This window comes from Pipistrellus hanaki (assembly GCF_964339955.1).
Source record: "Pipistrellus hanaki genome assembly, chromosome: 2".
Lineage (NCBI taxonomy): Eukaryota > Metazoa > Chordata > Mammalia > Chiroptera > Vespertilionidae > Pipistrellus > Pipistrellus hanaki.
Genome location: NC_140504.1, coordinates 197,775,159 through 197,802,754, shown reverse-complemented (window position 1 = coordinate 197,802,754; position 27,596 = coordinate 197,775,159). Strand labels below are relative to the sequence as shown.

The 27,596-nt window shown below is 60.4% G+C and overlaps 3 protein-coding genes across 4 annotated transcripts in view; 2 read left to right on the top strand and 1 right to left on the bottom strand.

Moving 5' to 3' along the window:
- Positions 1-1,943: 1,943 nt before the first annotated feature.
- The window catches only part of DNAJC11 (DnaJ heat shock protein family (Hsp40) member C11), a 56,941-nt gene continuing 31,288 nt past the window's right edge, over positions 1,944-27,596 (bottom strand). Inside the window, exons 8-16 of one of the 2 annotated variants that reach the window (XM_084875799.1) lie at positions 26,025-26,214; positions 24,159-24,244; positions 23,728-23,844; positions 21,498-21,653; positions 20,680-20,749; positions 20,079-20,136; positions 19,800-19,942; positions 18,579-18,708; positions 1,944-2,086 (exon numbers count right to left, since the gene is read on the bottom strand). In XM_084875799.1, coding sequence (XP_084731925.1) covers positions 1,959-2,086; positions 18,579-18,708; positions 19,800-19,942; positions 20,079-20,136; positions 20,680-20,749; positions 21,498-21,653; positions 23,728-23,844; positions 24,159-24,244; positions 26,025-26,214 — 1,078 coding nt within the window. In that variant the 3' untranslated portion in view covers positions 1,944-1,958. Of the gene's footprint in view, positions 2,087-17,820; positions 18,264-18,578; positions 18,709-19,799; positions 19,943-20,078; positions 20,137-20,679; positions 20,750-21,497; positions 21,654-23,727; positions 23,845-24,158; positions 24,245-26,024; positions 26,215-27,596 lie in introns of those variants that run through there. The other variant, XM_084875800.1, reaches the window with a different exon arrangement.
- Positions 2,837-9,824, top strand: PHF13 (PHD finger protein 13). Its single transcript, XM_084875835.1, has 4 exons — positions 2,837-3,207; positions 5,078-5,179; positions 6,684-7,215; positions 7,526-9,824. The coding sequence occupies exons 1-4, from the start codon at positions 3,169-3,171 to the stop codon at positions 7,750-7,752; spliced, it is 900 nt and encodes a 299-aa protein (XP_084731961.1). The 5' UTR covers positions 2,837-3,168; the 3' UTR covers positions 7,753-9,824.
- THAP3 (THAP domain containing 3) lies at positions 10,744-15,569 on the top strand. The gene is made up of 4 exons (XM_084875847.1): positions 10,744-10,870; positions 12,749-12,941; positions 13,950-14,054; positions 14,314-15,569. Exons 1-4 carry the CDS (start codon positions 10,797-10,799, stop codon positions 14,572-14,574), a joined length of 633 nt encoding a protein of 210 aa, XP_084731973.1. The 5' UTR covers positions 10,744-10,796; the 3' UTR covers positions 14,575-15,569.

Here is a 27,596-nt window from a genome sequence, read left to right as displayed (position 1 = left end):
TTTGTTGTTGTTGTTATATGTTTATTTCTAGTCTGCAGTTGCAAGATTTTTCAAAGAAAAGAAATGGGGAAAAATAGTTATAAAGAACCATGGAACAGACTGTCAAACTATAGCAGGAAGGCAAGGGAGGTTGGGGGGCAGTTATGAGAGATCATGCATGCATGTAAACATAACCAAGGGATACAGACAGGGGAGGAGGGCAGGTGAAGGCACGTGCGGGGGGAGGGGGGGGGCAGGGGAAGCTGGGGGAGGTCAAGGGGGGGAAAAGGAGATAGATATATGTACTACTATGTGTAATGATTCAAACAAGAAGAGAGGAAGAAAAGAAGGAAGGGAGGGAGGAGGGAGAGAAGGAGGAAGAGAAGGAGGGAGGGAGGAAGGAAGGGAAAGGAAGAAACTCGCTGCCCTGGAGTGTCAGGCAGGGAGACAAGCCGGTGGTCCGGTCACATCCCCTGCTGAGAAGGACTCTTTACGAAGCCCCAGGAAACAGCTGAGGACCCCTGGTGAGCGAGGCGAGCACTGTCCTGTGAACAGTCCCCGCTGGGGCTCTTTCCTCAGTGTGCCCGAGTGGTCCCTGCGTGCTACGTGTTTGTCTGCCATCCAGTCATTATTATGAACAAGTTCTTAATTTCCGTTTCTTAACGAGGCGGTGTGAATGTGTACATCGTAAAAATGGTTTCATAGGGAATAATGATCCCTTTTTGCCCTGGCTGGTGTGGCTCGGTTGGTTGGAGCACTGTACCATGCACCAAAAGGTGGCGGGTTCGATTCCTGGTCAGGGCACACAACCAGACTGGGTACCAGAGGCAACCAATCCATGTTTCTCTCTCTCCCTCTCCCTTCCTCTTCTCTATATAATAATAGTAATAGTAATAATAATAATAGTAATTCCCTTTTCTCCCTTTGGATTCCACCTCTACTAGTTCTTCTTTGGCATCTGTACTTTTATTTTTTAAATACGTATTTTATTGATTTTTTACAGAGAGGAAGAGAGAGGAATAGAGAGAAATATCGATCAGCTGCCTCTTGCACACTCCCCACTGGGTATCCCCACTGGGGATGTGCCTGCAACCAAGGTACATGCCCTTGACCAGAATCGAACCTGGGTCCATTGAGTCTGCAGGTCCACACTCTATCCATTGAGCCAAACGAGCTAGGGCCGCATCTGTACTTTCAAACAGTACCCTTCCTGGCCCTCCTTCTTCAGGCAAACCAAGTTGCTCCTGGTGAGCCTGACCCTGGTGATTAGGACTCAAACTCAGGAGGAACTAAGGCAGTGGAAGGACTCAGAACATGTAAAATCCCTTAAATAACAATCTGTTAACTTTAACTAACGGTGCCGATGTTACAAATAATAAAAGTCCTTGTTTGTAAAGTAAAAAAGGAAAAAGTTTTCCATGTTGTTTCCACAGACCAAGCCCAATGCCTATTGTTACCTCGCTAGCTTTTTAGAGCGCCAGGTGCCTGGCCCTTATCACCTGTAGGGAGCCCTCCAATCTGCCGAGATATTGCTGAAATAACGTTAACAAATAACAAGAGTAAACTACCGCCGCCTGAGGCCAGCGCTACCCAGAAATCCCTATGGCTAGGAAACTGAGGCTCAAGAAAAGTATTTCTAAAATAAAGCCAGGCCCTAACCACTGCACGTCTCCATCAGCATTCTCCCCACCACCTGCCTGGCCGTGGCCACCCAGCTGGCCTGCGCTCCCTCCTCGGAAACCACCTCATCTCTCGGGGGTTCTTCCAACCATCCCTCTGACTTAGCGCATCGGAAAGCCAGTTTTCTGATTTAAACTTAAAATGCTAACGTCACTCCTCTAACATGAAGCGTTCGTCTTCCAAGCTTCAGAAGATGCCACCGAGCCGCTGGCACACAGATTTTTCTTTCAAAAAACGGGAAAGAACGCCGGGCCTCCTCCTGGAAATTTGATCAGAGGAGTTCATTTTCAACGAGGTGTTCACAGGCGACCAGCCTCTTGCATCGAAGTTGTAAAACTCACACTGCAGACGCCTGTTCCATATCCATACCCAGAGGCATAGGCAGCCCCGAAGATCTCCATTTCTGCCTCAACTGCGATCCTGTGCGGAGCGAGCTTGGGAGGCACTCCGAGTGAGGACGGCCAGGGCCGGGGGAGGGAGCGGAAAGCAAACATCTTCCCAAACACCGGTCCCGCCGGGAGGGTTCGGACGCTGCAACCCGACACCTCTCGGTGGGTCCTCCGGGGACCACGAGGGTCTCGGTCCCGCGGCCCCGGAACCCGGACCGCGGGGCACGGGGGACTCGGCCAGAAAGCCCACGGCCGCGAAGCCAAGTTCGCTTCCCCGGAACGACGCGCGGGGAGCCGAGCCCGGGGGTGGCCCGACGTCAGCGCCGCCACCCTCACTCTCGCGCGGGGACCCCGGCCCCACAAAGGAGCGCGAACCCCTAATCCTAACGGAGGAGGAGGAGGCGGAGGAGGAGGAGGAAGAGGCGTCGGCCGCCGCCGCGCTCCCAGACCAAGGCCGCCAGCCCCGCCCCCACCGCCCCCGCGGAGACACAGGCGCTGCCGCCCGCGCGGCCCCTCCCCCACCCCGGCCGCGCGAGCCCCCGCACAGCCCCCGGCTCCGGCGGTCACCAGTCCCGGAGACACCGCCTCCGCGGCGCCGCGGAGCTCTATGGGGTTTGGAGTCCCTGAGGCGGCTTTTGTGCGCCTCAGCCGCGGAGCCTGGGACTTCGGCTCCCACAATGCCCCGCGCCCGCCCCGGCGCCCCGCCCCCTCCTTATCGGCGTCCAGTTCCTCTCAGACTACATTTCCCGACAGGCTTCGCGGATCTCCCGCCCTCCCTCCTGAGACACGAGCCGAACTGGGCGTCAGGTCGGGGAGCCGGTCGGGTTCCCGCTCGCCGCCGCCGCCGCCGCCCCCCGCTGCGACTCTCCCGCCTCTCCCGCCGCGCCGGCCGCGGGAGCTGCATCGCGAACTCCGCTCGGCCGTGGAGCCGCCGGTCCGGGAACACGGAGTCCGGGGCGCGACACGCCGAGCCCCCCCATCGCCTCTAGCCGGGGCGACCCCTCCCCGGTCCGCCCTGGTCCTACGCCGCCGCCGCCGGAGCCCCCGGCCCCGAGCGGCCCACGGCCGGAGCCCGCATTCCGGCCCGGCACTCCCGCGGCCGCCGCCCCCCACCCTGAACATGGACTCCGACTCCTGCGCCGCCGCCTTCCACCCGGAGGTAAGAGCTGCGCCCGGTCCCCGGACCACCCCCGCCTCCGTCCCCCGTCCCCGGGAGCCCGGCCCGCCGCCGAGCGCCGCCGCCCCCCCAGCTTCCCGTCGGCGCCCCCCGGCGCCCCGCCCCGCCCCCCACGGGCCCCGCTCGGCGTCCCCCCCACCCGGCCCCCCTCGGCGACCCCTCCCGGGCCGCGGTGGCCTCGGACCTGTCTGCGCCCGGGCCCCGCCCCGCAGCCTCGCTCACCCCCTCCCGCCCCGGGGCCTCGGGCCGGGCGCCGCGCCCCGCGCTCGCCTCTCGGAGGAGCCCCCTCGCCCTCCTCCCGGAGCGGCCCCGACCCCCCTCGGACCCGGACCGGCCTTGCGCGCCCCGCTGCCCCCATCCGCGGCCCGCGCCCCGCCCCCCCGGCCCCGGGAGCCCGGTCTCGGGGTCCCACCCTGCGGGCCCAGGGACCCCCGCCCTCCGCGCTCGCTCTCCCCTCCGGGGCCCCCGCCCGCAGGCTCGCCCCGCCTCCCGCTCCTCCTTCCGGGGCTCGGCCCTCGGTCCTCCCGGTCGGCGCCCCCGCCGCGGCCCCTCGCCCCTCCCGCGGCCGCGGGTCCGGGTCCGGGTGCGGGTCGGGCGCGGGGGCGGCGCCGGGCTCGCGCTCCGCCCGGGGGTGTGCGGGCCCCGCGGGCCCCGGCCCCCTCCCCGCCGGCGTCCCGCGCCCCCTCCCCGCGGGCTGGGCCCCGCACCTTCCGGGTCGGGGGCGCGGGGGGCGGCTTCCGCGGAGGCCGGAGGGGGCCGCACCGCCATCTGCTTTTCCTGAGGCGGCGGCGGCGGCGGCGGCGGGCGGCGGGCGGGGGCGGCGCCGGTCCCCCCGCCCCGGGGCCCGGCGTCCGGCTCCGGCCCCGCTCCGGCCCGCTCCCGCGCCTTCCCCGCCGCCGGAGTAAAGTTCTGCCCGGAGCGGAGGGCCGCGGGCCGCCACCGGCGGAGGGAGGGCGGCGGCGGCTCCCGGCGGAGGCAGGTCCCTGCTTCCTGCGCGATCGGCGCCCGGCGCTCCCTGCCCTGCGCCCCGGGGCCGGGCCGGTCCGGGCCGGGGGATCGGGGATCGGGGAGGGGGAGGTGGGTTGCTGGGACCGAGTTGGGAAAATCCTGGAGGGAACCCGCTGGTGCCGCGCTGCCCCCGCCCTGTCCTGGGGGCCTGAGCCCGCCCCCATCCCCCCAGTCACCCGGGCCCGTGGGCCGTGCGAAGGGGGCCGGTGCGGGGAGAAAACCTTAAAGAAAACCTCAGTCCGCCGGTCACAGACCGGAGCAAACAGGCTCCCTCTCCTGGAGCTGCGCTGCGCTTGGGGGAAGTTCATTGTCGGCGAGGCCGTCCTGAGATTGATGCGGACCGGCCGGTCCGAAGCCAGAACTCAGAGCGGCCGGAGGTTCTGCTTTATCCCGGGAGCCGGGGCCGCAGGAAGTGCCTGCCCAGGGGGGACCCCGGGGGAGGCCCCCAGCAGCCTGGCCGGGAGGGTCAGGCCGGAGTGAGCATGGCCTTTGAAGTCGCTCCAGGCTTCAGCTCCCGCGGCGGCGGCAGCTTATTTTCCAAATGGAAAACCTGTAGCAAACAGCAGTTACTGCACTGATAGGAGGCGAGCAGATAACCGGAACCAGCCGGAGTGCTAAGGAATGGCTTTGGACAAGCTTGTATCTCCTAGCGGCCAGTTCCCGGGATTGGCTCAACCCCCCTTCCAGCCTCTGGAAAGTGTTTCTTCCTGACCTGCGCTCCCCTGGTGCTGTCTGAGGGTTTAATATGCCTTGTAGCGTGAGTTGCTGGCAGCAATAGGAGCTCATTGTGTGATTCCACCTACCAGTGTCTGCTTCCAAACCCACCCCTTCTCCCTGCTCACAGGAATACTCTCCCGGCTACAAGAGGAGGAGGACCGTGGAGGATTTCAACAAATTCTGCACCTTTGTCCTGGCCTATGCCGGCTACATCCCTTATCCCAAGGAGGTAATGCTCAGCAGGGGGTGGGGGGGCCTTTCTGGCAGGGAAACCGGGGTGTGTGGGAGGACTTCAGAGAAGAGTTGGGCAAAAATCTTTCTTGGAAACTTAGACCAGCCTGGGAAATGGTTCCTCAAACTGGTAGGAAATAAAATGCAGGCTTGTCTAGAAATGAGTTAGTTTGCTTGAAAATAACTATTTGCACCCTGGTGGGTTTGGTTCAGTGGATAGAGCATCGACCTGTCGACTGAGGGGTCCCAGGTCAAGGGCATGTACCTTGGTTGCGGGCACATCCCCAATAGGGAGTGTGTGGGAGGCAGCTGAATCGATGTTTCTCATCGATATTTCTAACTATATCTCTCTCTTCTTTCCTCTCTGTAAAAAAACAAATAAGATATTATTAAAAACAAAAAGGAAAAGAAAATAACTATTTGCTATCAGCCTGCTCTTTTTTTATGTTTAATTTTTCAATCACAGTTTACATTCAGTATGGTATCGTACCAGTACCAGCAGTACAGCATAGTGGATAGACAATCAGTCATATTCCAGTTCCCACCTGATGCCTAAGGCAGTTATTACAAAATTACTGCCTGTATTCCCTGTCCTGTGCTACTGTCTGCTGGCTCTTAATGGCCAGCATTTCTTGAGTGCTATGGCCAGGCACTGGTTTTGGCTCCTACAGTATGAGGTAGGGGAAGTTATTTGTCCCCATTTTAAAGCTCGGACATGGGCACAGGCAGGGAACGCCTTGCCCAGTGAATGGTGGAGTCTGGGGTCTGGCAGCAGCCTCCTGGTTGCTTGCACACGTACAGAATCCCACGGGATTTCAGGGGTCCCCTCCCCCCATTGCAGATAAGTGGGCAGCACTGTGGAGCAGCCCTGCCATGGTCCTCAGACTTCAGAGCCTCGTTCACACTGACCGAGGCTGAGAAGAGGGACCCAGTGCTCCTAGGGGCCAGGCCCAGCTTGGTTTACCCCTTTCATCGCCTTCTCGGGATCCTACCTGCTCTGTGCCATGCAGAACGTGGCCATTATTTGCAAATAAAATGCTTGAATGGTCTGAAGGGACCAGAGTGGAGCTCACTCACTGCTTTGGGGCAATAATCACCCACTTTAATCTTTGCAATATTTTGAGCTATCTCCAGTTTTTAAAAAATGTACTGGGAAATTCTCAAAACTAATTTAAACTCACTTAATTAAAAATGCACCCTGTGGGAGGCCAGGGAGGGAGAGGTTCCAGGCAGGGGAGGATCCTGGCTGGAGAGCGGGTCTCCCCTCCGCCCACAGGGTCCACCCAGCACCAGCCAGGTGCCTGAGGGTCCCCCAGGCAGGGCAGGAGGTCCCCTCCTGGGGGCATGTGGTCTGGACGGTTGCAATGAAATGCGAATGCCATTTTCTTAAAGAGCGGTGCTGAGGAGAGCTGGGAGCCGGGTTGTGAGTGCAGGGCTTCGGCCTGCTGCCAGGGGCCTGGGAGAGCTCCTGGAAGTAACCGGAACCTCTGCCTGTCCTTCAGGAACTCCCTCTGAGGAGCAGCCCCAGCCCCGCCAACAGCACCGCGGGCACCGTGGACAGCGATGGCTGGGACACCGGCTTCGCTGACATCTCGTCCGGGGTGCCCCTGCCGGGAGACCGCTGCTTCGGCCACCTGCAGCCCGGCCTCCTGCAGCGCGCCAAGCCCAGCAACTTCCTGCTGGACAGGAAGAAGACGGACAAGCTGAAGAAGAAGAAGAAGAGGAGGCGCCGGGACAGCGAGGCGCCCGGGAAGGAGGGCTACGTGGGCGGCTTGCTGAAGCTGGAGCCCGCCGACCCGTACGCAGAGACGCCCACCAGCCCCCCGCTGCAGGGCCTGCCCGCGGCGCCCGCCGACCCCTGCTCGGGCTGGGACTCCGACACCCCGTCCAGCGGCTCCTGCGCCACCGTGTCGCCGGACCAGGCCACGGAGATAAAGACTGAGGGCACGCGGACTATCGTCCGGCAGGGGAAGCAGGTGGTGTTCCGCGACGAGGACAGCACCGGCAACGACGAGGACATCATGGTGGACTCAGGTGAGCGGGCGGGCGGTCCCTGCCCCAGTGCCACCGCCTCCGGGGAGGACGGGCCAGCAGGGGGGCACAGTGCTCAGGGAGGGTGATCGCCGCCAGAGACCGCAGAGGCCCGACCTCAATGTACACAAATAATGCGGCTCCTGGTGGCCACGGCACCGACGCCCGTCCACAGCGCTGGGCGCCCTTTCGGTGCCCGACCACACGCTCGCGGGGAGGCGGCACCGGGAGGGCAGTTGGGCTGTGGCTCTGCCGTCCCACCGGAGGGCGGCTCCTGATGTCTTCCTCCCTCTTACGCGTCCCTCTCTCTCAGACGACGACTCGTGGGACCTCGTCACCTGCTTCTGCATGAAGCCGTTTGCCGGCCGCCCGATGATCGAGTGCAACGAGTGCCACACCTGGATCCACCTGTCCTGTGCCAAAATCCGGAAGTCCAACGTGCCGGAAGTGTTCGTCTGCCAAAAGTGCCGGGACTCCAAGTTCGACATCCGCCGCTCCAGCCGCTCCCGCATGGGCTCCCGGAAGCTCTTCCTGGACTGACTGCTGGCGCCGGGGGCCGCGGGGAGCCGGGGGGGGGGACGGACGGTGGGCTCTTGGGCCCCTTTCTTAGTCGAGCACAGAACTCCCCGCTCTGATGCAGCCAGACCCCTGCCATTCAGGTGCCTAAGCAGGACAGGCGTCCACGGTGTAGACTGTACATAGCCGGCAGCTGAGCCAGTCCTGAGGCCAAAGCCGCTGCCGGAGCTGCTCTGCGGCGGGTGGGCCAGCCGCCCGCGAGGGCCTGTGCCCCCAGGAACCCTCAGAACCACCCGCCAACCCGAACAAGCGCTGTTACTCCTGCTCCCGCTGCGCCGGGGTCGATTGGTTCCCGGCCCGGTAACGAACAGCCAGACGTGCAAACTTTACCGTAAGTGTCTGTACAGCAGCCACCCGCTGCCCCTCCCGTGGTGGCCCGCTGTCCGGGCTGCCTGCTGGACTCCTCGGCCTCACTGAGAGGAGCCAGGGGCGGGGGCGAGCCCGTGGTCCCTCGTTTTCCTTCTGTTTGTTCAAAGAGGTCTGGTGTGGCCGCGTCTCTGTAGAAAGAGGGCTGGTAGGGAGACTGAAGCAGCCCGTGTTCATAACCGTTTCCCGTTTTGCACGAAGTAAAAACTGTCTTTTTGCACGATACAGCCAAAAGTGTTGGCAGAGTTTTGCCCGGGTGCCCTCTCTCCCATGGGTGTACGGGGGCCTGTGGGCGCCCAGGCAAGGTGTTCCCTCCCCTCACATTGTTCCAGGAGCAGCGTCAAGCTTAGGCAGTCCCGGGGGAGGGGGAGGGGGTGGAGGAAACCGGAGGAGGCCTCTCCCACGGGTGGTCCTTAGTGTCCCGGACAGGTTGGCCTGCTGGTCCCACAGGCCAAGGAGGACTGGAGCCTTTTTGGTTTGAGCTGGTGAGGGAGATATGTTAGCATTGGCCTCCAGGTGTGCACCAGTGAGTGGGGCAGAGGTCCTAGGACTTGGGGACCCCCCTGTGGGCCCCGGACTCTGGACCCTGGGACACCGGTGGTCCTAGGGCCCCACGGGGGGCGGGCTTCAGCGCTGTCCCAGATGGACAGTGCGCTCAGCAGCTCAAATACTGGTTCTTGAAAGTTGATGTTTTTATTTTTTGTTTGTTTTTTTGTAAATCAATGGGTGTGTTTTAATAAACATTGTTTCTTGTAAAAGCGTGAGAAGGGAAGAACGCCCAGGTCGGTCATATTTGTTTACAGCAGATGGACCCGTCTCCCCTCCACACTCTCACCGAAGCACCACGCACTGAGCTGGAGGCCAGTCCGAGCCCACATTCTGTCCTGGCAGCATTCGTGCCTGACAAGCCAACTGCCTTTGTTTTGTTTTTAATCCTGTTGCTTTTATTAACACAAAAGTAGGCATAATTTCCGAAACCCAGTTTATTGTCAAGATCCCCAGAGGAGAAGGTGTGCAGTAGAGAGAATGGTCAGAAACGGCCCCTCCCCAGACAGCTGGCTCTGACTCTGGCGAGGGCAAACGCAGGAGAAGTTGGGAGAGGAATTTGCCAAAGATCTGCCCCAGGACATTGCCTGTCCAGTGTCTTCACCATGAGAATAGCCAAAGTTCCAAAGTGTTTCTCTTGTTTCTTTAAAAATAACGCACAAAGTTTTTGAGGTGCGCTTCAGAGCACCTGTGGTTTCACAATGGGACAGCCAGCGCTGGTGACTGAGCAGGTTCAAGGCCTGGGGGCTCCTGGAAGGCTTGGACATTCATCTCAATTTGTTTCTTCATTTCCTCCTGGTACTTTTAGCAGGTGCATCCCTGTGGGTGGTGTCTGAGGAGTCAGGACACCTCGTTTTGTGTGTGCTGTGTTGATTGAGCTGGCAGCTGCAGTCAGCTTTATGCAAATCAGGCCTGGCCCAGCTAGGGCTCTTGGTTGGTGGCTGACGAAGTGAGGAGGGAAGGATGTCACCCCAAAAGCAGGTCCCTCCCTTTGGCTTTGGCCGGGCCAGACACTTAACATCGTTTACATGGTTCTGTGTAATTGTAAAGTTTGTGTAAAAAGCGAAGCTGTTTCTGTGAAACTGTATATTTTGTAAATAAAGATATTACTACTTTGAGGTTGATGTCTAGCTTCAGGTGTGTTTGTCTGTGCTGAAGGTGCTTCCACCTGCCTTCGTCACTTCCCCAGACCACGACGACAGGACTTGGGAAGTTTGAGTTCGGTTTAGCCGGATGAAAAATGCTCACAGCCTTCAACCTCCTTTGCTAGTAAATTCTCCAGAAATTATAGTATGAATAGACATGAGAAGCTCACAATTTCTTTTTAAAAAACATATATTTTATTGGTTTTTTTACAGAGAGGAAGGGAGAGGGATAGAGAGTTAGAAACATGGATGAGAGAAACATCCACCAGCTGCCTCCTGCATACTCCCCACTGGGGATGTGCCTGCAACCAAGCTGCATGCCCCTGACTGGAATCAAACCTCGGACCCTTCGGTCCGCAGACCGACACTATCCACCGAGCCACACTGATGAGGGCTCACAATTCCTTCATCAAATTGTTTAAATTCCAGTGAGTGGTTACCCGGCTTTGTGAAAGCTGCAGCCTCAGGTTCCCTAAGCAGGACTGGGATCTGGGGGTGCACATACGGCCCCTTTCCACCTGGCACCCGGAGGGCCTGAGCCTGTTCTGTCAGCTGGATGGAACTCGTTTGGGACCAACTAGCACCTGTAGTGACATTCGAGCCCCCAAATCTCAGCATCTCCTGAAGTCTTGGAAATACTGGCCAGGCTGGGCATTGAGCTGTTGGTGGGAATAAAATTTGAGGGGCCCCGAACGGGGTGAGGGCGACGGTCCTCAGCGAATCAGGGTTTCACGGAGGGGAAGCCCATCAGACAACTCACGTGGGGGGGGGGGGGCAGCACGCAGGATGCGGGCCGCGGAGCAGAGCCTGGCCTGCCAGCACCTCCCGCGGCCCCGCCCCTCCCTCTGGCCCCGCCCACCCCAGGCCCGCCCCGCCCCCGCGCCCTGCAGGCCCCGCCCCCGCCCGGCGCCGCCGCCATCTTTGTTCGGGGCGCCGGGCCCGGGGCTGGAGATGCCGAAGTCGTGCGCGGCCCGGCAGTGCTGCAACCGCTACAGCAGCCGCAGGAAGCAGCTCACCTTCCACCGGTGAGGCCGGCGCGCGGGTCCCGGCTGCCCGGCCCGCCTCGCCCCGCCCGGGCCCCGCAGGAGCCCGAGGCCTGGCGGCGGGGCGCGGGGCGGGCGGGGGCGCGTGGGAGCGGGAGGGCCGGGTCACCGCCCGAGGGCGCAGCCTCCCAGCGCCCAGCGGGGAAGGCGGCGGCCGCTGGGAGCTGGGGCTTCCCCGCGGCGCCGAGACCGGCGGTCAGCCGGGGCGAGCGGAGGGGGCGCCGGGGGGCCGGGGGCCGGGGCGAGCGGAGGGGGCGCCGGGGGGCCGGGGGGCCGGGGGCCGGGGCGAGCGGAGGGGGCGCCGGGGAGCCGGGGGGCCGGGGGCCGGGGGCCGGGGGCCGGGGGCCGAGCCAGATCGCAGGCGGGAGTGTGCAGCCTCCCAGCCACCCGTCTCCCGCCCCAGGGACACTCAGGAGGAAGGGTGTGCGCTTCCCAGGTGGCACCGCTCCCCCGGGCACTGCCAGCCACACGAAGGACAGGTGTGGGCCGTCAGCATCAGGCTGATAAGTATTCTGTGACCCTCAAGACCTAAAGCCCCAGCCTTTAGCCCCTTAAAGACAAATGCCCAGCTGGCTCTCCCCGGGCAGGCCCGCACCCCCCGCCCCCCTCCCGGCGGGCATCTGCCAAACTCTGGAGGCTTGCAACCCGCACGCGCCCTCTGGGGGCATGGAACATCGCCCAGTCAGCTGAGCACACTGGCCAGAGCTTTACTTTGCTTTCTCACCGTTACCTTTATGTCGATGTAAGAAATGACCAAACTTGAGAGGGTTTTATATGTTTCCAGGTTTCTGTTCTGCATTCGAAATTCAGGAGGGAAAGTAGAGATCCCGTGAGGGTGGGAGAAAGCAAGGGGGGGATTAGATTACAAGATCGATAACACGGTGTGCTAACTAGATGCATAAAAATAAAGGCCAAGGCAAAGGCCAACCTTTTACTAAAGAAATGATGGGTTTGGGGCGTGACTGCCCAGCATGACCCGCCCAGTTAGGGATTTACCATCAGGTCACCTGGGAGTCCACAGAACCCCTTGTTTTTGTCTGTAATTGTGAGTCGTGCTCAGTGGCAGTTCATTGCTGCGTAGTTTTCCACTGGATGCAGAGCCAGGATTCACTTGTCCCACTGCGGGGCCTTGGGTGCCTCAGTGTTTCGACCACCAGGCTCAGCAGTGCTGCTGGGACGTATGTTTCAGCCAGGTGCTTGCCTGGGGGTGGAGTAGCCTTGGGTTCACTCTCCAACCCATTCCGCTCAGACTCTTGCCCCCCACCCCACCCCCCTCCACAAAAGAGCTGTCTCCTGCCCTCCTGGCTGGGCTCGGGCATCCCCCTCTGTCCAGATCTGCCTGAGACTCCTGTCCTTCGGTCCCACGCTCGCTGTCTCAGCCACATCTGCTCTGTTCGCTCCTGTAACCACCAGGCACACGCCTGCCGCTTGCTTCCCCTGCTGACACCCACACCGGTGAGCTCCCACAGCCTGCGCTCCCGCTCCCGGCAACCTGGGCTCGAACGACAGCTCTCAGGTGCTTCCCGGACCGTCCTCTCTCCGTTCCCACGGCCTCTGTACATCTGTCTGTCTGCGCTGCTCTGGAACGTTGGCTGCACGAGGCCCGGTGTCTCTCTCCCGCCCCCCGGCACCCAGCGCAGGCCCCGCACCGGCGGGCTCCCGGGGGCGGATGGAGGCTCACCTGGCACATGCAGCTTTGGGGCCGGCTCTTGGGCCACGTTCATGGTCCCACGTTTCCTAAGGATGCTGTAGACTGCGTGACGGAAGCTTCCGGAAATGGGATGTGGTTTAACAGTGAGGGCACCGGCCTGGCCCAGCTGTGCGGGTGCCCGCTCACCCCTCCCGCCGCCTCTGCCGCAGGTTCCCGTTCAGCCGGCCGGAGCTGCTGAAGGAATGGGTGCTCAACATCGGGCGGGGCAACTTCGAGCCCAAGCAGCACACTGTCATCTGCTCGGAGCACTTCCGCCCCGAGTGCTTCAGCGCCTTTGGGAACCGCAAGAACCTCAAGCACAACGCCGTGCCCACCGAGTTCGCCTTCCGCGACGCCAGGCCGGTGAGCGCCCGCCGGAGCAGCCTGCGGGCCACCGGCAGAGGGCGGCAGGGGGCGGGCTTCCAGGGACACCCGAGGCCCGGGGTGCTGCCTGGGCGCCATGCGGGGTGCTGCCTCCGGGAGGGTGACCGTCCAGGAGGGGGCGGGATGGCCATGACCTCCGTTTCAGGAGGTCCCCAACATAAAGCCGATTTAGAGATGAGCCCGCCTCGCGCCAGGAGGCTGCTGAGCGGTGACTGCGCGTGTGGCGGAGCCTGGCCCTCAGCGGTTCACTCATGCTGGTCCCACGCGGGCTCCAGCCGTGCAGCGAAGACCTGAGACCTTCCCAGCAGGGGCAGCCCCTGAGCTGCACTCGGACCCCTTCCTAGTAGCCAGCCGGGGCCTGGGCACCTGGGATCAGGAAGCCAGAGGCCGCACTGCCATCCAGCACCTCTCCTGCCTGAGGTCCTGCGGGGCGGCGGGTGCTGGCTGAGAGCTCTCTGCGAACTGCCCCCATCAGCGACCCCCCCCCCCCAGCGCGTCTGACGGAGGAGTTGGGGCCCTTCCCTGTGGTCCTGTGTGTCCCGGAGGGACTGCAGTCAACCACGGGGGCGGGGGGAGTGGGGGGACACGGGGATGTGCTTGTGCCTGGAGTTGGTCTGGCCGAGGGCGGCTCTGCGGGCGTCTGTGCCACAGGCGGCCGCTCAGTGACAGGACGCCAGCCCGAGGGCGACACAAGCCAGGCCGCTGGCTTCCCGGGCCTCTGGCCGCGGTGTGGGAGCATCTTGGGAGAACAGAGGCCAGTGGGTGGGGTGGAGGTGGGTGGGGTTTCAAGGCCCCGGATACTTGGATAAACATGGGCCTGAGGATTAGGTTCTTGGGGTGCAGGTCTCTTACACCCCGACAACTGGGCCCAACATCAGGCCACTGCCCCAGCTGGTGAGGGAGGACACAGACCCGGCCGGCAGGGTGGGAGTGCCGACTCTGAGGAGGACAAGGCCGGTCTGCCTGCAGCCCTCCCTGCCTTCCCAGGTCCTCCCCGAAGCGCAGGCCCGGGAGCACAGGCTGCAGAGGAAGGCGGATCCTGCCCTCACAGGGCCGCAGCCGCCTCCCGGCGCCGGAGACCCCGCAGGGCAGGTAAGGCAGGCGCCGAGGTGCCACGTGGCGGGTGGTGACAGTAAGAGGGGGTTTGTTTCAAATCCAGTGAGGAAAACCAGCGCCCAGGCTGAGCACCTGGGGGTGGCCCTGCCATCAGGCCTCCCGGTGACAGCGGCACCACCAGGTGGGCAGACGGGGGCAGGAGAGCCGCGGGGAGACCCAGGCCCTTCCGCCTCCCCGGAGGGCGGTCTGCAGGCGCTTGGCGCGGCCTCCGGGCTTACCTCCGCACGGTCCCCAGGTCCTGCCATGCACCCCGGACGCAGCCGAGGCCCCTGCCCAGCCGGCCGGCCCCCCGCAGCCCTCTGACCACAGCTACGCGCTGCTGGACGTGGGCGCCCTGAAGAAGAAGCTGTTTGTGACCCTGAAGGAGAACGAGAAGCTCCGCAAGCGCCTGCAGGCCCAGCGGCTGGTGCTGCGGAGGCTGTGCCGCCGCCTGCGGGCCCGCGGGGCAGGGCGGCTGGGCCCCCGGGCAGACCCCCGGCCGGAGCAGCGGAGCTGAGCCCGGCTCTCCCCGAGCCTGGGCGGGGGGCCGCGGCCCGGGGCCCTGGCCGGGAGCCTTCCAGCCTCCACGGGCAGGACGGGGCAGAGGCACGCCAGGCGGAGCCCAGCGCGGCCTCCGGCTGTGAACGTGAGAACCGTGGTCACCCAGTGCCTGCCCCAGCTGTCCACTCGGCTCGGGCCAGGCCAGCGTGCTCAGAACCAGCAGGCCGAGTGGCAGACACCCGTGGGGAGGGACTTAGTGCAGGGGTCACTGCCACCACACCGGGGGACGGAGGACTCGGGCAGCAGGCCGGGCCCCCATTGCCTGGCCAGCCAGCTCCGGCTGACGGCGGCCTCTGTGCTGAAGATGCTTCTGCCCGGCCTGGTTTGATGGAACTAGGCGACCGAGCATCTTCCTACACTGCAGGGAAGGGACGGTGGCCCTGGCTGGGGTGTTCAGTGGTTAGAGCACCATCCCAATACACCGAGGTTGGGGGTTTAACCTCCGATCAGGACACATAGTAGAAGCAACCAGTGAGTGCACAAATCCATGGAGCAACAAACTCATGTTTCTCTCAATTTAAATATAGTCCCGGGTCCAGCTGGTGGGGCTCAGTGGTTGAGCGTTGACCTATGAACCAGGTCACAGTTCAATCCCCAGTCAGGGCACATGCCCAAGTTGTGGGCTTCATTCCCAGTGGGGAGAATGCAAGAGGCAGCCAATCAATGATTCTCATAATTGATGATCTCTCTGCATCTCTGAAACCAATAAAAAATACATTTAAACAAATTAAAAATAGTCCTGCCGGTGTGGCTCGGTTAAGTGTCATCCCATGCTTCAGAAGGTTGTGGTTTGACCCCTGGTAGAGGGCTGTGGGAGGCATCAGATCTGTTTCGTTCTCACATTGATCGATGTTTCTCTCTACCTACCCCTCTTAGTCAACAACAACAAAAAAATATATATTAATATATTTTATTGATTTTTTACAGAGAGGAAGAAAGAGAACTAGAAATGTCGAGAGAGAGACATCGACCAGCTGCCTCCTGCACACCTCCCACCGGGGATGTGCCTGCAACCAATGTACATGCCCTTGACTGGAATTGAACCTGGGACCTTTCAGTCCGCAGACCGACGCTCTACCGCTGAGCCAAACCGGTTTCGGCAATAAAATATTTTTAAAGTTAAAAAATGAAAACAAGCCGAAACTGGTTTGGCTCAGTGGATAGAGCATTGGCCTGCGGACTGAAGGGTCCCAGGTTCGATTTCGGGCATGTGGCTTGGTTGCGGGCGCATCCCCAGTGGGGGACGTGCGGGAGGCAGCTGGCCAATGTTTCTATGTTTCTAACTATCCCTCTCCCTTCTTCCTCTCTGTGAAAGTCAGTAAAACATATTAAAAAAAAATAAAAATGAGCCCTGGTTGGTTTGGCTCAGTGGATAGAGCGTCGGCCTGCGGACTCAAGGGTCCCAGGTTTGAGTCTGGTCGGGCATGTACCTTGGTTGCAGGCACATCCCCACTAGGGGGTGTGCGGGAGGCAGCTGATCGATGTTTCTCTCTCATTGATGTTTCTAACTCTCTACCCCTCTACCTTCCTCTCTGTAAAAAAATCAATGAAATATATTAAAAAAAAATGAAAACAAGCATTAATTCGAAGTTCTCCCCTCGCTTTGGTGTTGCTGGAAGACTGACTTCCGGTCCCGCTGGAGAGCAGGCAGGGCCCGGCCACCTGACAAACAGGCGCTTTCAGTGAGAATGACCAGCAGCAAGCGAGCTGCCCGAGCTCCGGCCTGGACTCTGCCCGCGGGCCGCCCAGCGCGGAGAGCAGGCCGGTCCGTCCCCGTGCGACCGTCCCAGCGCACCGCAGGGTCCGACGCTGGGCGGTGTTGGCTAAGGGGGGGATGGCCTTTGAGGAGGCCCCTCCCTCTGGTGGCTCACTCCCCCAGTGTACAGTGCACGTGCCTCCCCCCTCACTCCGTGTTCAGATACACACACCCCTCTGCTCACTCCTGTGTTCAGATGCACCCCCCTCTGCTCACTCCCGTGTTCAGATGCACACCCCCCCTGCTCACTCCCGTGTTCAGATACACACCCCCCTCTGCTCACTCCCAGTGTTAGATGCACGCCCCCCTCTGCTCACTCCCCAGTGTTCAGATGCACACCCCCCTCTGCTCACTCCCAGTGTTAGATGCACGCCCCCCTCTGCTCACTCCCGTGTTCAGATGCACACCCCCCTCTGCTCACTCCCAGTGTTAGATGCACGCCCCCCTCTGCTCACTCCCAGTGTTCAGATGCACACCCGCCTCTGCTCACTCCCATGTTCAGATGCACACCCCCCCCCCCGCTCACTCCCAGTGTTCAGATGCACACCCCCCTCTGCTCACTCCCAGTGTTAGATGCACACCCCCCTCTGCTCACTCCCGTGTTCAGATGCACACCCCTCTGCTCACTCCCAGTGTTAGATGCACCCCCCTCTGCTCACTCCCGTGTTCAGATGCACCCCCCCCCCCCCCCGCTCACTCACATACAGAGGCACGCCACACCCCCGCTTTCAGGAAGTTTATTGGGGGGAGGCCTCCTGCAGTCCCTTCAGGCAGAAGGAAGTCGGTGCCCAGAGGAGCACCTGCTCGGAGGGAACGGGGTGGGTCCAGAGTCAACGCGTATTGCACGATTCACATCGGAGCAGCAGCTCAGAGGCCTCTAAAATGGAGGTAAGTATTTCATAGTCGGACACTTTGAATGGTTTGTAAAAACTGGAGGGACCAGAGGGAGGGGTTACTAATGAATCCACTGGTACCAGCGCCGGGTGAAGCCTGAGCTGTGGAACCACCGCCCACCAGCCTGACAGGTGACAGACCTGCTGCTCGCAGCTTCCTGGCTCCTACACCAAGGGGCGTGGGAGGAGGGAGGTCTGGGGGCAGCGGCCCGGAAAGGAGTCTCCTGAGGGGGCTGGGCCAGTCGGGGTGCGCAGAGCGGCAGCGCCACCTCCTGGCCGAGGCGCGGCCTGGGAGCTGCTGGGCGGGCTTGGCAGTCTGCGGGTGGCCCAGGCCTCTACCTCCCCCTCCGCCTCCGGCTCCGCCTCCTGCCCTCTTCACCCAGCGCTGCAGGTGGAGGGAGGGGCACAGGCAGGCCAGGCGGAGCCGGTGGAAGGAAGGGAGGCTGACGGGTGGGCCTGGAACAGAGGTCACTGGTCTGTCCCGAGCCGGGGCCAGTGGAATGATCAGAGAAGTTCTGGGAGACAGAGACTAATTAATTCCCGGAGCCACTGGTTCTCAGATAAAAAGCAGATTTATGAGCCCCGCTCCTCCACATTCAGCAGGAAAGGGCCTTTCTGGAGGCCGGCCACCCAGGTGCTCGCCGGACCGGAGCCCTGTGGTCCTCCCTCCGGGTCAGGTGGCGTCAGGAGGCAGGCGGTCCCGGAGGCAGGGCGTTCCGGCCGCCGCCACGCGGCCCTCCCCGGGGCATGATCCTTGGGGCAGACGCTGCGGGGCTCGGTCCTGGGGCGGCCACAGCCTGCCTGCTGCGCCCACCAAGCAGGTGTCTGCGCCCCTTCACATAATCGATGCGGGACCACCTCCTGAGGAATAATATAAAATAAACTTCTGACGTCTGGGCTTCCTGCTTCCAAATGTGTACACTCCCGGGAAAAGCTGTTGCAGCCTCTTTAATCCTTTTTCTCAGGCACTCTATCCGTCCGTGTCGATCCTGTGGGCTGTGGGAGAAAAGAGACTCAGTGCAGCAAAGGCAGCTGTTCCCTCGGCGGCCTCTACTCGGTTCAGCCACCAGCAGACCAGAGGCCGGAGGAGGTTCTGGAACGTGAAGGAGCAGCTGGGTTTGCTTCACACCCTGCCATCCTCACGGCAGTTCAAGGGCAGCGCCCGCTGTGACTCCGCCCCAGACTGCCCCCTGCCCCAGGGCAGCGCCTCCCAGGCCGAGGGCGCCCGTCCCCGTGTCTGCAGGAGGGGCGGGCTGTGGCTGTGGGTCCACCCGAGGCCCCGGTCCGCGCAGCGGGGAGGGCGGCACTCACACTGCTTGGGTATCCGGAGAGCCTCGCCGTCCAGCGCCATCACCTGGTGCAGCACGCCCCGGAACTGGTAGAGCACCTTCAGGCTCTTCTCCTCGCCCACACACGGGTCGTAGAACCCGGGCAGCCCGGCCTGCAACAGAGACCCGGATCGAGGGGGGCCGAGACAGGCGTCTGAATGCGCACACCCGCTGCCCGTCTACCCCCCCACGCCCCCGCCCCAGTCCCCCCTCCTGCCCCCCCCTCAGGCGGGGCGCCCTCGGAAGGCGCACTCTGGCCACTGAGGAGAAAGAAACGAGAATTTGAAAAAATCGCCTATTTAGTCCTAGCCTTCCCTCTCTACCCCCCCCCACACACCAGTCTTCACAGAAACCCCGCCCAGACGGACACCCTGGGCACACTGGAAGGCCTCCTGGAACACACTGGAAGGCCTCCGGGGATGCTCTTGGCCTTGAGCGAGGCACTTTATATGCATTTGTTAATCCTCCCCAGAGGCTATCCTTTCCAATGATTGTAGAAGGTGGGAGGGAGAGGGGAGAGGCAGAGAGAGGGAATATCAATGAAAGAGAGACACTCAGATTGGTTGCCTCCCACACACACCCTGACCAGGACCAGGACCAGGACCAATTATTGAACCTGCAACACAGGTCTGTGCTCTTGACCAAGAATCAAACTCTGGACCCTCTGGTGCCCTAACCACTGAGCTACACAGGCCAAGGTGCGAATCTGCACTTTAACCCAGTTTCGTTGTCCACACCCCAGGCTCCAGCGTGACCTCATATGCCTCTGGCCCAAGGTGAGCTCCACAAAGGCAGGATGTGTACTGTGTTTTGTTTTTCAGATTCTGAGAAAGCTCATGCGGAGAGCACAAGGTAGCAGAATGAGGCAGCTGGAAACACGTGACAGGAGCCAGGGAAGGGCCCTGGGAGCTCAGGAGAGGGAGAGGCCAAGGCGATGCCCCGGGGAGAGGAGGGGCCCGCCGCACTAGGTGAGGCGCTCCGAGAGGGAGCAGAGGGTTTGTGTGCTGTTTGACTGCACACAGCAGGTGCTCAGTAAATGCTTGCTGAGGGGAGGAATGGGTGAAACAAGAAGTAAACTGCTCCCATGTGGACGTAACGTGGGTGTGAGCTTGGGCAGGACTGTGATGCGATGAAATGGCCACAGGGCCATTCCCAGCGGCCAGCTGCCCTGAGGCCGTTCTGTCCAGTCCTGGGCCTGGTCTACCTTGGAGGCCTCTGTGAGGATGAGCTTCGAGTCCTTCACCAGGCACTGCAGGGGCACCGCCACGTCGATCACCTTCGCCTTCTCGCTCTTCTTGCTCTTGTCGTTGACGAACTTCCCGTACCAGGCGTTGACGATGATGAGGCCTGAGGGCCGGTTCGGTCAGAGCGGTGGCCCCGGCCGACACCCTCGCCCCGTCCACCCGCAGCCGGCCTGCAGGAGCGGGTGCTCCTTTGAGAACCCCCTCGAACACCCTGTCCCAGAGAGGCCACGCCTTCTCACCCATTCTGGATTCTTCTGCCTCGACTATTCTTCGGACAGATTCCTGCATCAACCGAACCTGCAAAGAATGGGCAGGCGGCCATCAGGGCCCTCGCCGGGCACCATTCTGTCCAGACACAGCCTCCCCTGCCCGCAGGCACCGGCAGTGCTGCCACTCATCCTGGACGTATAACAAGCCACGTGAGGGGAAGGGAGAGGGGGCACCACCCACGTGTGAAAACACCTGGCTGTGCCTTCCGAGGGCCACCGAGTCTCACCCTCGGAACAGCCGGCAGCTCCCGGAACGACACGCCAGTGGCGACATACAGACCGGTGTGAGCGCAGCTGTGGGGAAGCAGCCCGAGGCCTGAGACCGAGGCGGGACCGTGGCCGGAGCCAGAGGAGCAGGTGGCTGCTCGCAGCGCTCAGAGCACACAGAGTGGAGGGACGGGGCGGACACAGGGCGGAGGGACGGGGCGGACACAGGGCGGAGGGACGGGGCGGACACAGGGCGGAGGGACGGGGCGGACACAGGGCGGACACAGGGCGGAGGGACGGGGCGGACACAGGGCGGAGGGACGGGGCGGACACAGGGCGGAGGGACGGGGCGGCCGGCACTTACCGCGGCTTCCGCCTCCTGCTTCTTCTGCAGGATGTCGGTGGCTGTGCTTTCTCTCTGCTTCTCCAGCTCCCTGTGCGACACAAACACGCCGCACGTTAGCGAGCGTTACCCGCGCTGGACCCGTGCCCAGCACACAGCCTGTGAGCCTCCTGCACGCCGTCAGAGCTCTCATTCCAAGACAATCTCGCGCCAAGCTGCTTGTCACAGGCCGTGCAGCTTCCGCCGTGTCCTGGATGGCTCCCGCCGCCGGTCCCCGGGGAGAGGCCCCAGCTGCAGTGACGTGGGAGGCAGAGCAGGTGTGTCACAGGGGACGCCAACCTTCGGGGCTTACCCCTAACGTTCTGGGAAGGACGCCACATACACCCTCTCCCCTCGGCAACGCACAGGGACCCGGGCGGCACGCACTCTCCCGCCAGAAGCCGTGACCAGCACATCCTGTTTCAGCCTCAACCTCCTGGGAAAGCAGGAACCGAGCTCCCTGACTTAGCGCCCGCTCATGCCGTGGCAGGCCGGGCCAAAGGCCTCCCGGGGCCTCCCAGGGCCCGCGGGCTAGACGTTCCCCACCCCTGGTTCAAAGTCTCCCCAATTCTGTAAACGACCTAATCCCTCCTGAAAGCAGGAATGAATGACGCAGGCTCAGAGGGCCCTTCCAGAACAACTAATGTTTGCTGGCTCCTTCCTGCGGGCCACGGCCCACCTGCGCACTTGCCCACATTAAATGTTTCCTGATACAAACATGGGGCGGGCTCTGTTAGCGTCAGCGCCATTGGAAGGTCAGGACACTGAGGCACAGAGCTGTCTGGGGCACGCTCACTCACCGCTCCTTCTGGGCCCTGAGGTACGGCTTGATGACGAGGCGGTGCATGGCGAAGTAGACCACGAGCGGCCCCACGGTGGCGTAGAACACAGCGCTGGGCAGCAGCTGGTCCGTCAGGTGAATGGGGAAGAAGTAGGTCTGACTGGCCCTGTTTAGCCTGAAAACGAAGGCAAACATGGGAGGTGAGTCAGGTTCCAGGGACGTTGCGGGTCTCGGCCCCAGGGAAGCCTCAGACACGCCGCACGCCGGGCGGAGGGACCGTCCTGTGCGGGCCCATTCCACAGCTCAGCTGCGGGCTGAGGAAAGGTGCTCGCTCACCACCGTCAGCTGTTAGGAAAATGCAAATCAAAGCCCCACCAGAAGCCCTGCCGCTGTGGTTCAACAGAGCGGCGGCCTGCAGACTGCGAGGTTCCATTCCAGTTGGGGGCACAGCCCAGTTGTGGCCTTGCCCCAGTAGGGGGTGTGCAGGAGGCAGCTGATTGATGTCTCGTTTTCATTGATGCTTCTAGCTATCACTCTCCCTTTCTAAAAAATCAATAAAAATATATTAAAAAAAAAAAAAACCACAAAAAAATCCATAACCAGATATACCTATACACCCACTCAAATAGGCAAAATTAAGGCCGAATCCAAAGGCTGGCGAGGCAGCGGAGAAACGGGACGCTCAGCCCGCGGCTGGGAAAGTGGAGAAAGCTCTGCTTCGGAGGAGGCCGGGCAGTGGCGTACAGTAAGCGCCCAGCTCCCTGATACCAGCTCCCGCTACCAGCAGCTGCTCCTCCTGCTCACCCCAGAGAAATCAAAACTGTTCACACAAACCTACGTCTGACAGACTTTGTTTGTAGCCATCAAACACTGTAAGCAATGGAAACGTCTTTTTAAAAAATATATATTTGTATCGACTTCAGAGAGGAAGGGAGATAGAGACATCCATGGGAGAGAATTATTGATGGGCCGCCTCCTGCATGCTCCCACTGGGGACGGAGCCCGCAATCTGGGCATGTGCCCTTGACCGGAATCGAACTGTGACCTCCTGGTTCCTAGGCCCATGCTCAACTACTGAGCCACCCGGCAGGGCCCAATAGAAACATGTTTAAACCGATGGACAGATGTGGACAGCTACACACCGTGATGCTGCAAGCAATCAAAAGCAGCACGACTGATGCAGGTCCGATCAGTATGGACACCTCCTCACATCAATGTCTCCCTCCCTCCTTCCCTCCCAGTCTCTAAAAAAACAAAAAACAATGAAAATATGTGAGGATTAACAACAACAAAACAGAAGTCTAAAATTAATAATCTAAGGCTTGACCTTAAAAAGCTGGAAAAAGAAGAGCCAATTAAACAAAAATAAGTTAGAAAAAAGGAAATAAAATCAGAGCCGAAACCGGTTTGGCTCAGTGGATAGAGCGTCGGTCTGCGGACTGAAAGGTCCTGGGTTCGATTCCCGTCAAGGGCATGTACCTTGGTTGCGGGCACATCCCCGGTAGGCAGTGTGCAAGAGGCAGCTGGTCAATGTTTCTCTCTCATCGACGTTTCTAGCTATCTCTCTCCCTTCCTCTCTGTAAAAAATCAATAAAATATATTAAAAAAAAAAAAAAAATCAGAAATCTGTGAAACAGAAAACAGTAAAGAAAATCAGCAAAGCCAAAACCTGGTTCTCTGACCAGTAAAGTCCCCATTGACCGGACGGCAGGTCACAGGGCCGGAGGGGCGCTGGTTTGCCCCCGGAGGCGGTGCGGGGCTGAAGCCGACGGGGGGCCTCCACTGCCTCACAGCGCAGCTACCCGCGTCTGCATGCAGGCCGGCCAGGGCTCCCGTCACTCCACACAGGAGGCGGCGGGGCCATTTCTCAGGCGGGGCCAGCAGAAGGCACCAGCCAGGCGAAGCAGAGGCAGCGAGGCAGGAGGACCGGGGCAGAGGGACAAGTGCCGCTGCCAGTGCTGCCGAGGCCGCTGGGGCCGTGTGTGGTGTCAGTGAGGGGCACGGGGCTGGCACCTGGCTGGGTGTGCAGGTGCCGGGGAGGCAGGGTAGTGAGACACAGGCCCGTGGAAGCTGGGCTCACTCACTGCGGGCGCTTCATGGGCTCCCTGGCATCTGCTTACACACTGAGGACGGAAGAGGCAGCCGCTCCTTTGAGAGCATCACTCAGTGAAATCTGTCTCATGTCGGCCAAGCCCAGGGAGCACGGGAGCCAGGTAACTGGCGGTCACGAGAATCTGGGTGCCACTTACTTGACTTTGAGAGACACGCCCTGCGGGACGCCGATGCTGACCGCGGCCCCCAGCACGCTGTGCCTGGAGATCTTCCTCTCGGCCCCGTACTCCACCACCGTCCCGAAGAAGCCGGCCCTGGGGGCAGATGGGACAGGGCCTCAGCGCCCGGCCCCACCACTGTCATCACAACAGGGTGGGTCCCACCCAGCCCCCGCCCGCCCTGCCACCACCACAGGGAGCGGACGGAACAGAGCCGGGACACTGACCATCCAAGTTGGCCGTTCAACTCCCCAGTTCAACCCCTGGGCCCACACAGGCGTGAAGCCCACTGCCTCTCGGCAGGGCGCGCTTGAGAATGTCACTCATGACAGGTGGCCAGAGCGGCTCTTCCGCCAACCAGCTCCACCTGCAGACCCGTGGGCAGGCTCCGGGCAGGGGCCAGCACTCACTTCAGGGACCCTTTCACCCGCGTCTGATCATCATCCTGGAATTTGTGCTGATAGCTGATCAGGGCGAAGGAGTGAGGGATTCCGAGCTGAGAAGACAGGGAGAGAGACATGGCCGGTGGCCGCGACCCTGTGGCCAAAAGGGCACTGCCCTTGACTGGCCGCTGGGCACACACCGCAGGCCGGCCTCCCGGCAGGGCCACCACCTGGCAGCTCACAAGGTGTGGGGAAACTTACCTGGAGCCAATATTTACACAAGAAGATTTCACATAAAACCCAGCTTCCTGCTTCTCCTGAGAAGGAAGTCTACCAGCTGTACCGGTTAATAATGCGGATTTTTTAAATAGAGTTACACATATGTTGATATATATGTGATTTGATATGTATGCTATTTTGTATTGACAAGATTCAAAACTTTGTATGTCAAATTTTCTGAAGGTGTTAACATCATATATTTTTACGCTTAAAAAAATGTCAAATTTCGTGCCAAAATAAGAGCATTTGTGAGAAGTTTAATTCATTACTTTATTTTGAAGAAAAGTGCTGCTGAAAGTTATCATATACTCTGGGAAGGTTATGGTGTACATGCTCCATCTCAAGATACTTGTGAATGCTGGTTTAAACACTTTAAAAGTGATGATTTTGATGTGAAAGATAAAGAACTGAAAAAGGTCAACCGAAAAAGTTTGAAGACCAAAAATTACAAGCATTGGATGAAGATGCGTGTCAAACTCAAAAACAACTTGAAGATTAAACGTTGCTCAGCAAATAATTCCGATCATTTACAAGCAACGGGAAAGATTTTAAAGGAAGGAAATGGGTGCCACATCAACTGAAAGAAAGACAAATAGAAAACCGAAAAGTAATCAGTAAAATGTTGCTTCAACAGTACGAAAGAAAGTCTTTTTTGCATGGAATTGTGACTGGCGATGAAAAGTGAGTTTATTTTGAGAATCCCAAACGCACAAAATCATGGGCTGATCCAGGTAAACCATCAACATCAACTGCCAGGCCAAATCTCTTCGGAAAGAAGACAGTGCTCTGCGTTTGGTGGGATCAGGAAGGTGTGGTGTATTGTGAGCTTCTAAAACCAGGTGAAACCATTAATACTGATCGCTAATGACAACAAATAATCAATTTGAGCCATGCTTTGATCGTAAAACGACCAAAATGTGCCAGGAGGCACGGCAAAGTAATTTTGCTTCATGATAACACACCATCACACACTTCAAAACCAGTTAAGACACGTTAAAAGATCTTGCTGGGAAGTATTAATCCACCCGCTGTGTTCACCAGACCTTGCTCCTTCAGATGGCCGCTTGTTCTGATCGATGGCACACGCACTGTCTGAGCAGCACGTCAAAGCATATGAAGAAGTGGAAAATTGGGTCTCTGAATGGTTTGCCTCAAAACAAGAAAAGTTCTATTGGGACGGTACCCACAAAATCCCTGAAAGATGGGGAAATGTGTAGCTAGCGATGGACATTACTTTGAATAAAGCACTTTTGATGTTTCTCTTGAAATTACCGTGTTTTCTTTGATTACAAAATCCGCATTAGTAACTGGTACACCTGGTAACACCGAGCTGTCCCTGAGGGGCGGCCTGTCTCACTCCTCTGCCCAGCCCAAGTGGCATCTGAGTGCAAAACTCTGCTCTGGGTCACCCGCCAACCTGGGCTGCCCCTCCCCGGTTCTGTGGGCGCCTCTGGCTTAGGACACTGCACATGCTAAGCCACCCTGGGAGCCTGAGAACACGGCATGCCGGCCCCCGAGAGGGAGTGACCGGGACACGCCCCCTGAGTCCCTCGGGCACCGCCAGATGGGGCAGGCTGCAGGGGCACGCTGAGGGAGCGGCGGACGCGGCCTCACCTGCAGGGCCACGGTGAAGTGGCTGGTTTTGGTGTCCCGGACGATGCTCGTGTTCATGGCGGACTGGATGCCCCACCGCCACTGCAGGTAGCCCACGGTGTTCTTGTCCAGGTTCCGTGCCAGGACCGTGGTGAGGCCGGGCCGGATCCCCCGGGACGAAAACTGCAGCGCACAGCTGGTTGTCACAAAGCTGGGGGGAGGGGGCAGACAGAAAGGTCCCGGATGACACCGGCTCTCAGCTGCTCCCAGCCCCTTCCTCTCTGCGAAGACCCTGCTCACAGCACGCCCATTACCCTGGGCTTCCCCAGCACGGAGAGCAGGAGGCCGAGCCTCTATCATAAGAGGGAGTCAGAGGGGCAGCCAGGCCCCAGCCAGTCAGAACTGCCTGGGAGCCGCACTCTAGCCTCACCTAGAGTCTAGACGCCGCGGTGGGCTCCTGCCGGGGCTCCGGTTGGAGCGTTAAACGCGGCAGGTGACTAACGGCAGCAGTTTGAGAACCACTGTCCAGAGTCCACCCAGGCCAATTCAGCCCGAATGTCCGGGGGCCCAGGCCCGACAAGCGTGCCCACGGGATGGACGGCCACCCACAGACTGAAGCTGGCGGGGATGGTGCCGCAGCCCGCCCTCAGGGTCCCCAACAGGCCCTGTGGCTGTTAAGCCACATGACGGGTAAGGAAGCCAGCCTTCCCACAGGCTGGCCGACACAAGCGGAGTCCACTCCTGGCATCTCATTAGCTACAAGGAAAGTGTGTGCGGCTGCGACCTCACGCCAGCACCGCACAGCCCGGCACCGGCAAGGCCGGCCATTCCAGAAAGGCCTCTGCAGCAACTGTAGTTTCCAGGGAGCCAGCGCCACCTTCTGGTGAGAAGGGGTACTTCACTTCGGAAGCAAAGGAATTCACACCCTTTGACTCAAGGTGTTCAGAGGTGAGCAGATAGGGTGCCCCGCAGCCCAGGCACTAGATTGCCTAAATTTGGTTTCTCTCTTCTTCCCAAGCTCGGAGGCATCCCTTTTCCCATTAAAATGACAAAGTTGGTAACTCTGATCACATCCGCTCCTCTCAGACTTCAAATGGCTTCCACAGCCAAGTGAATGGGCCTGCCCTCCTCAGGCCCAACCTCCCCTCCTCCCCTCCCCTCGCATTTAGCTCACCCTCATGTCACACCCAAAGGCTACGACTTCTGCTTTAGTCACAATGGGAGTAAGCAGGGAGAGAGAGGTCACCCCTGGACTTCAAGAGAGTGACAGTGACATTTAAAAGAACCAAAGTATAGAAAGTGTCTTGATTTTCACCTAGCATGTCCTAGAGAGAAGAGACAGGCCTTGCGGGGGACCGTCCCTGCACGGAGACCGAGAACCTTCCGCAGACAGTGCTGCCTTCCTAGGGCCAGCTCCACACAATAAACCTCTCGTTACTGATCTGGACTCACAGGGCGCTCAGAGCCAGTGTCCTTGTTATGCCCTCCATGCAGGCCTGCTGCCCGGGGGCTCTGATGGAACCTGCACACCAGCAAAGCTGAGGGCAAGCTGGCCCTAGGCCCGGGACCACTCTGTGCACACTTCGAGGCTCA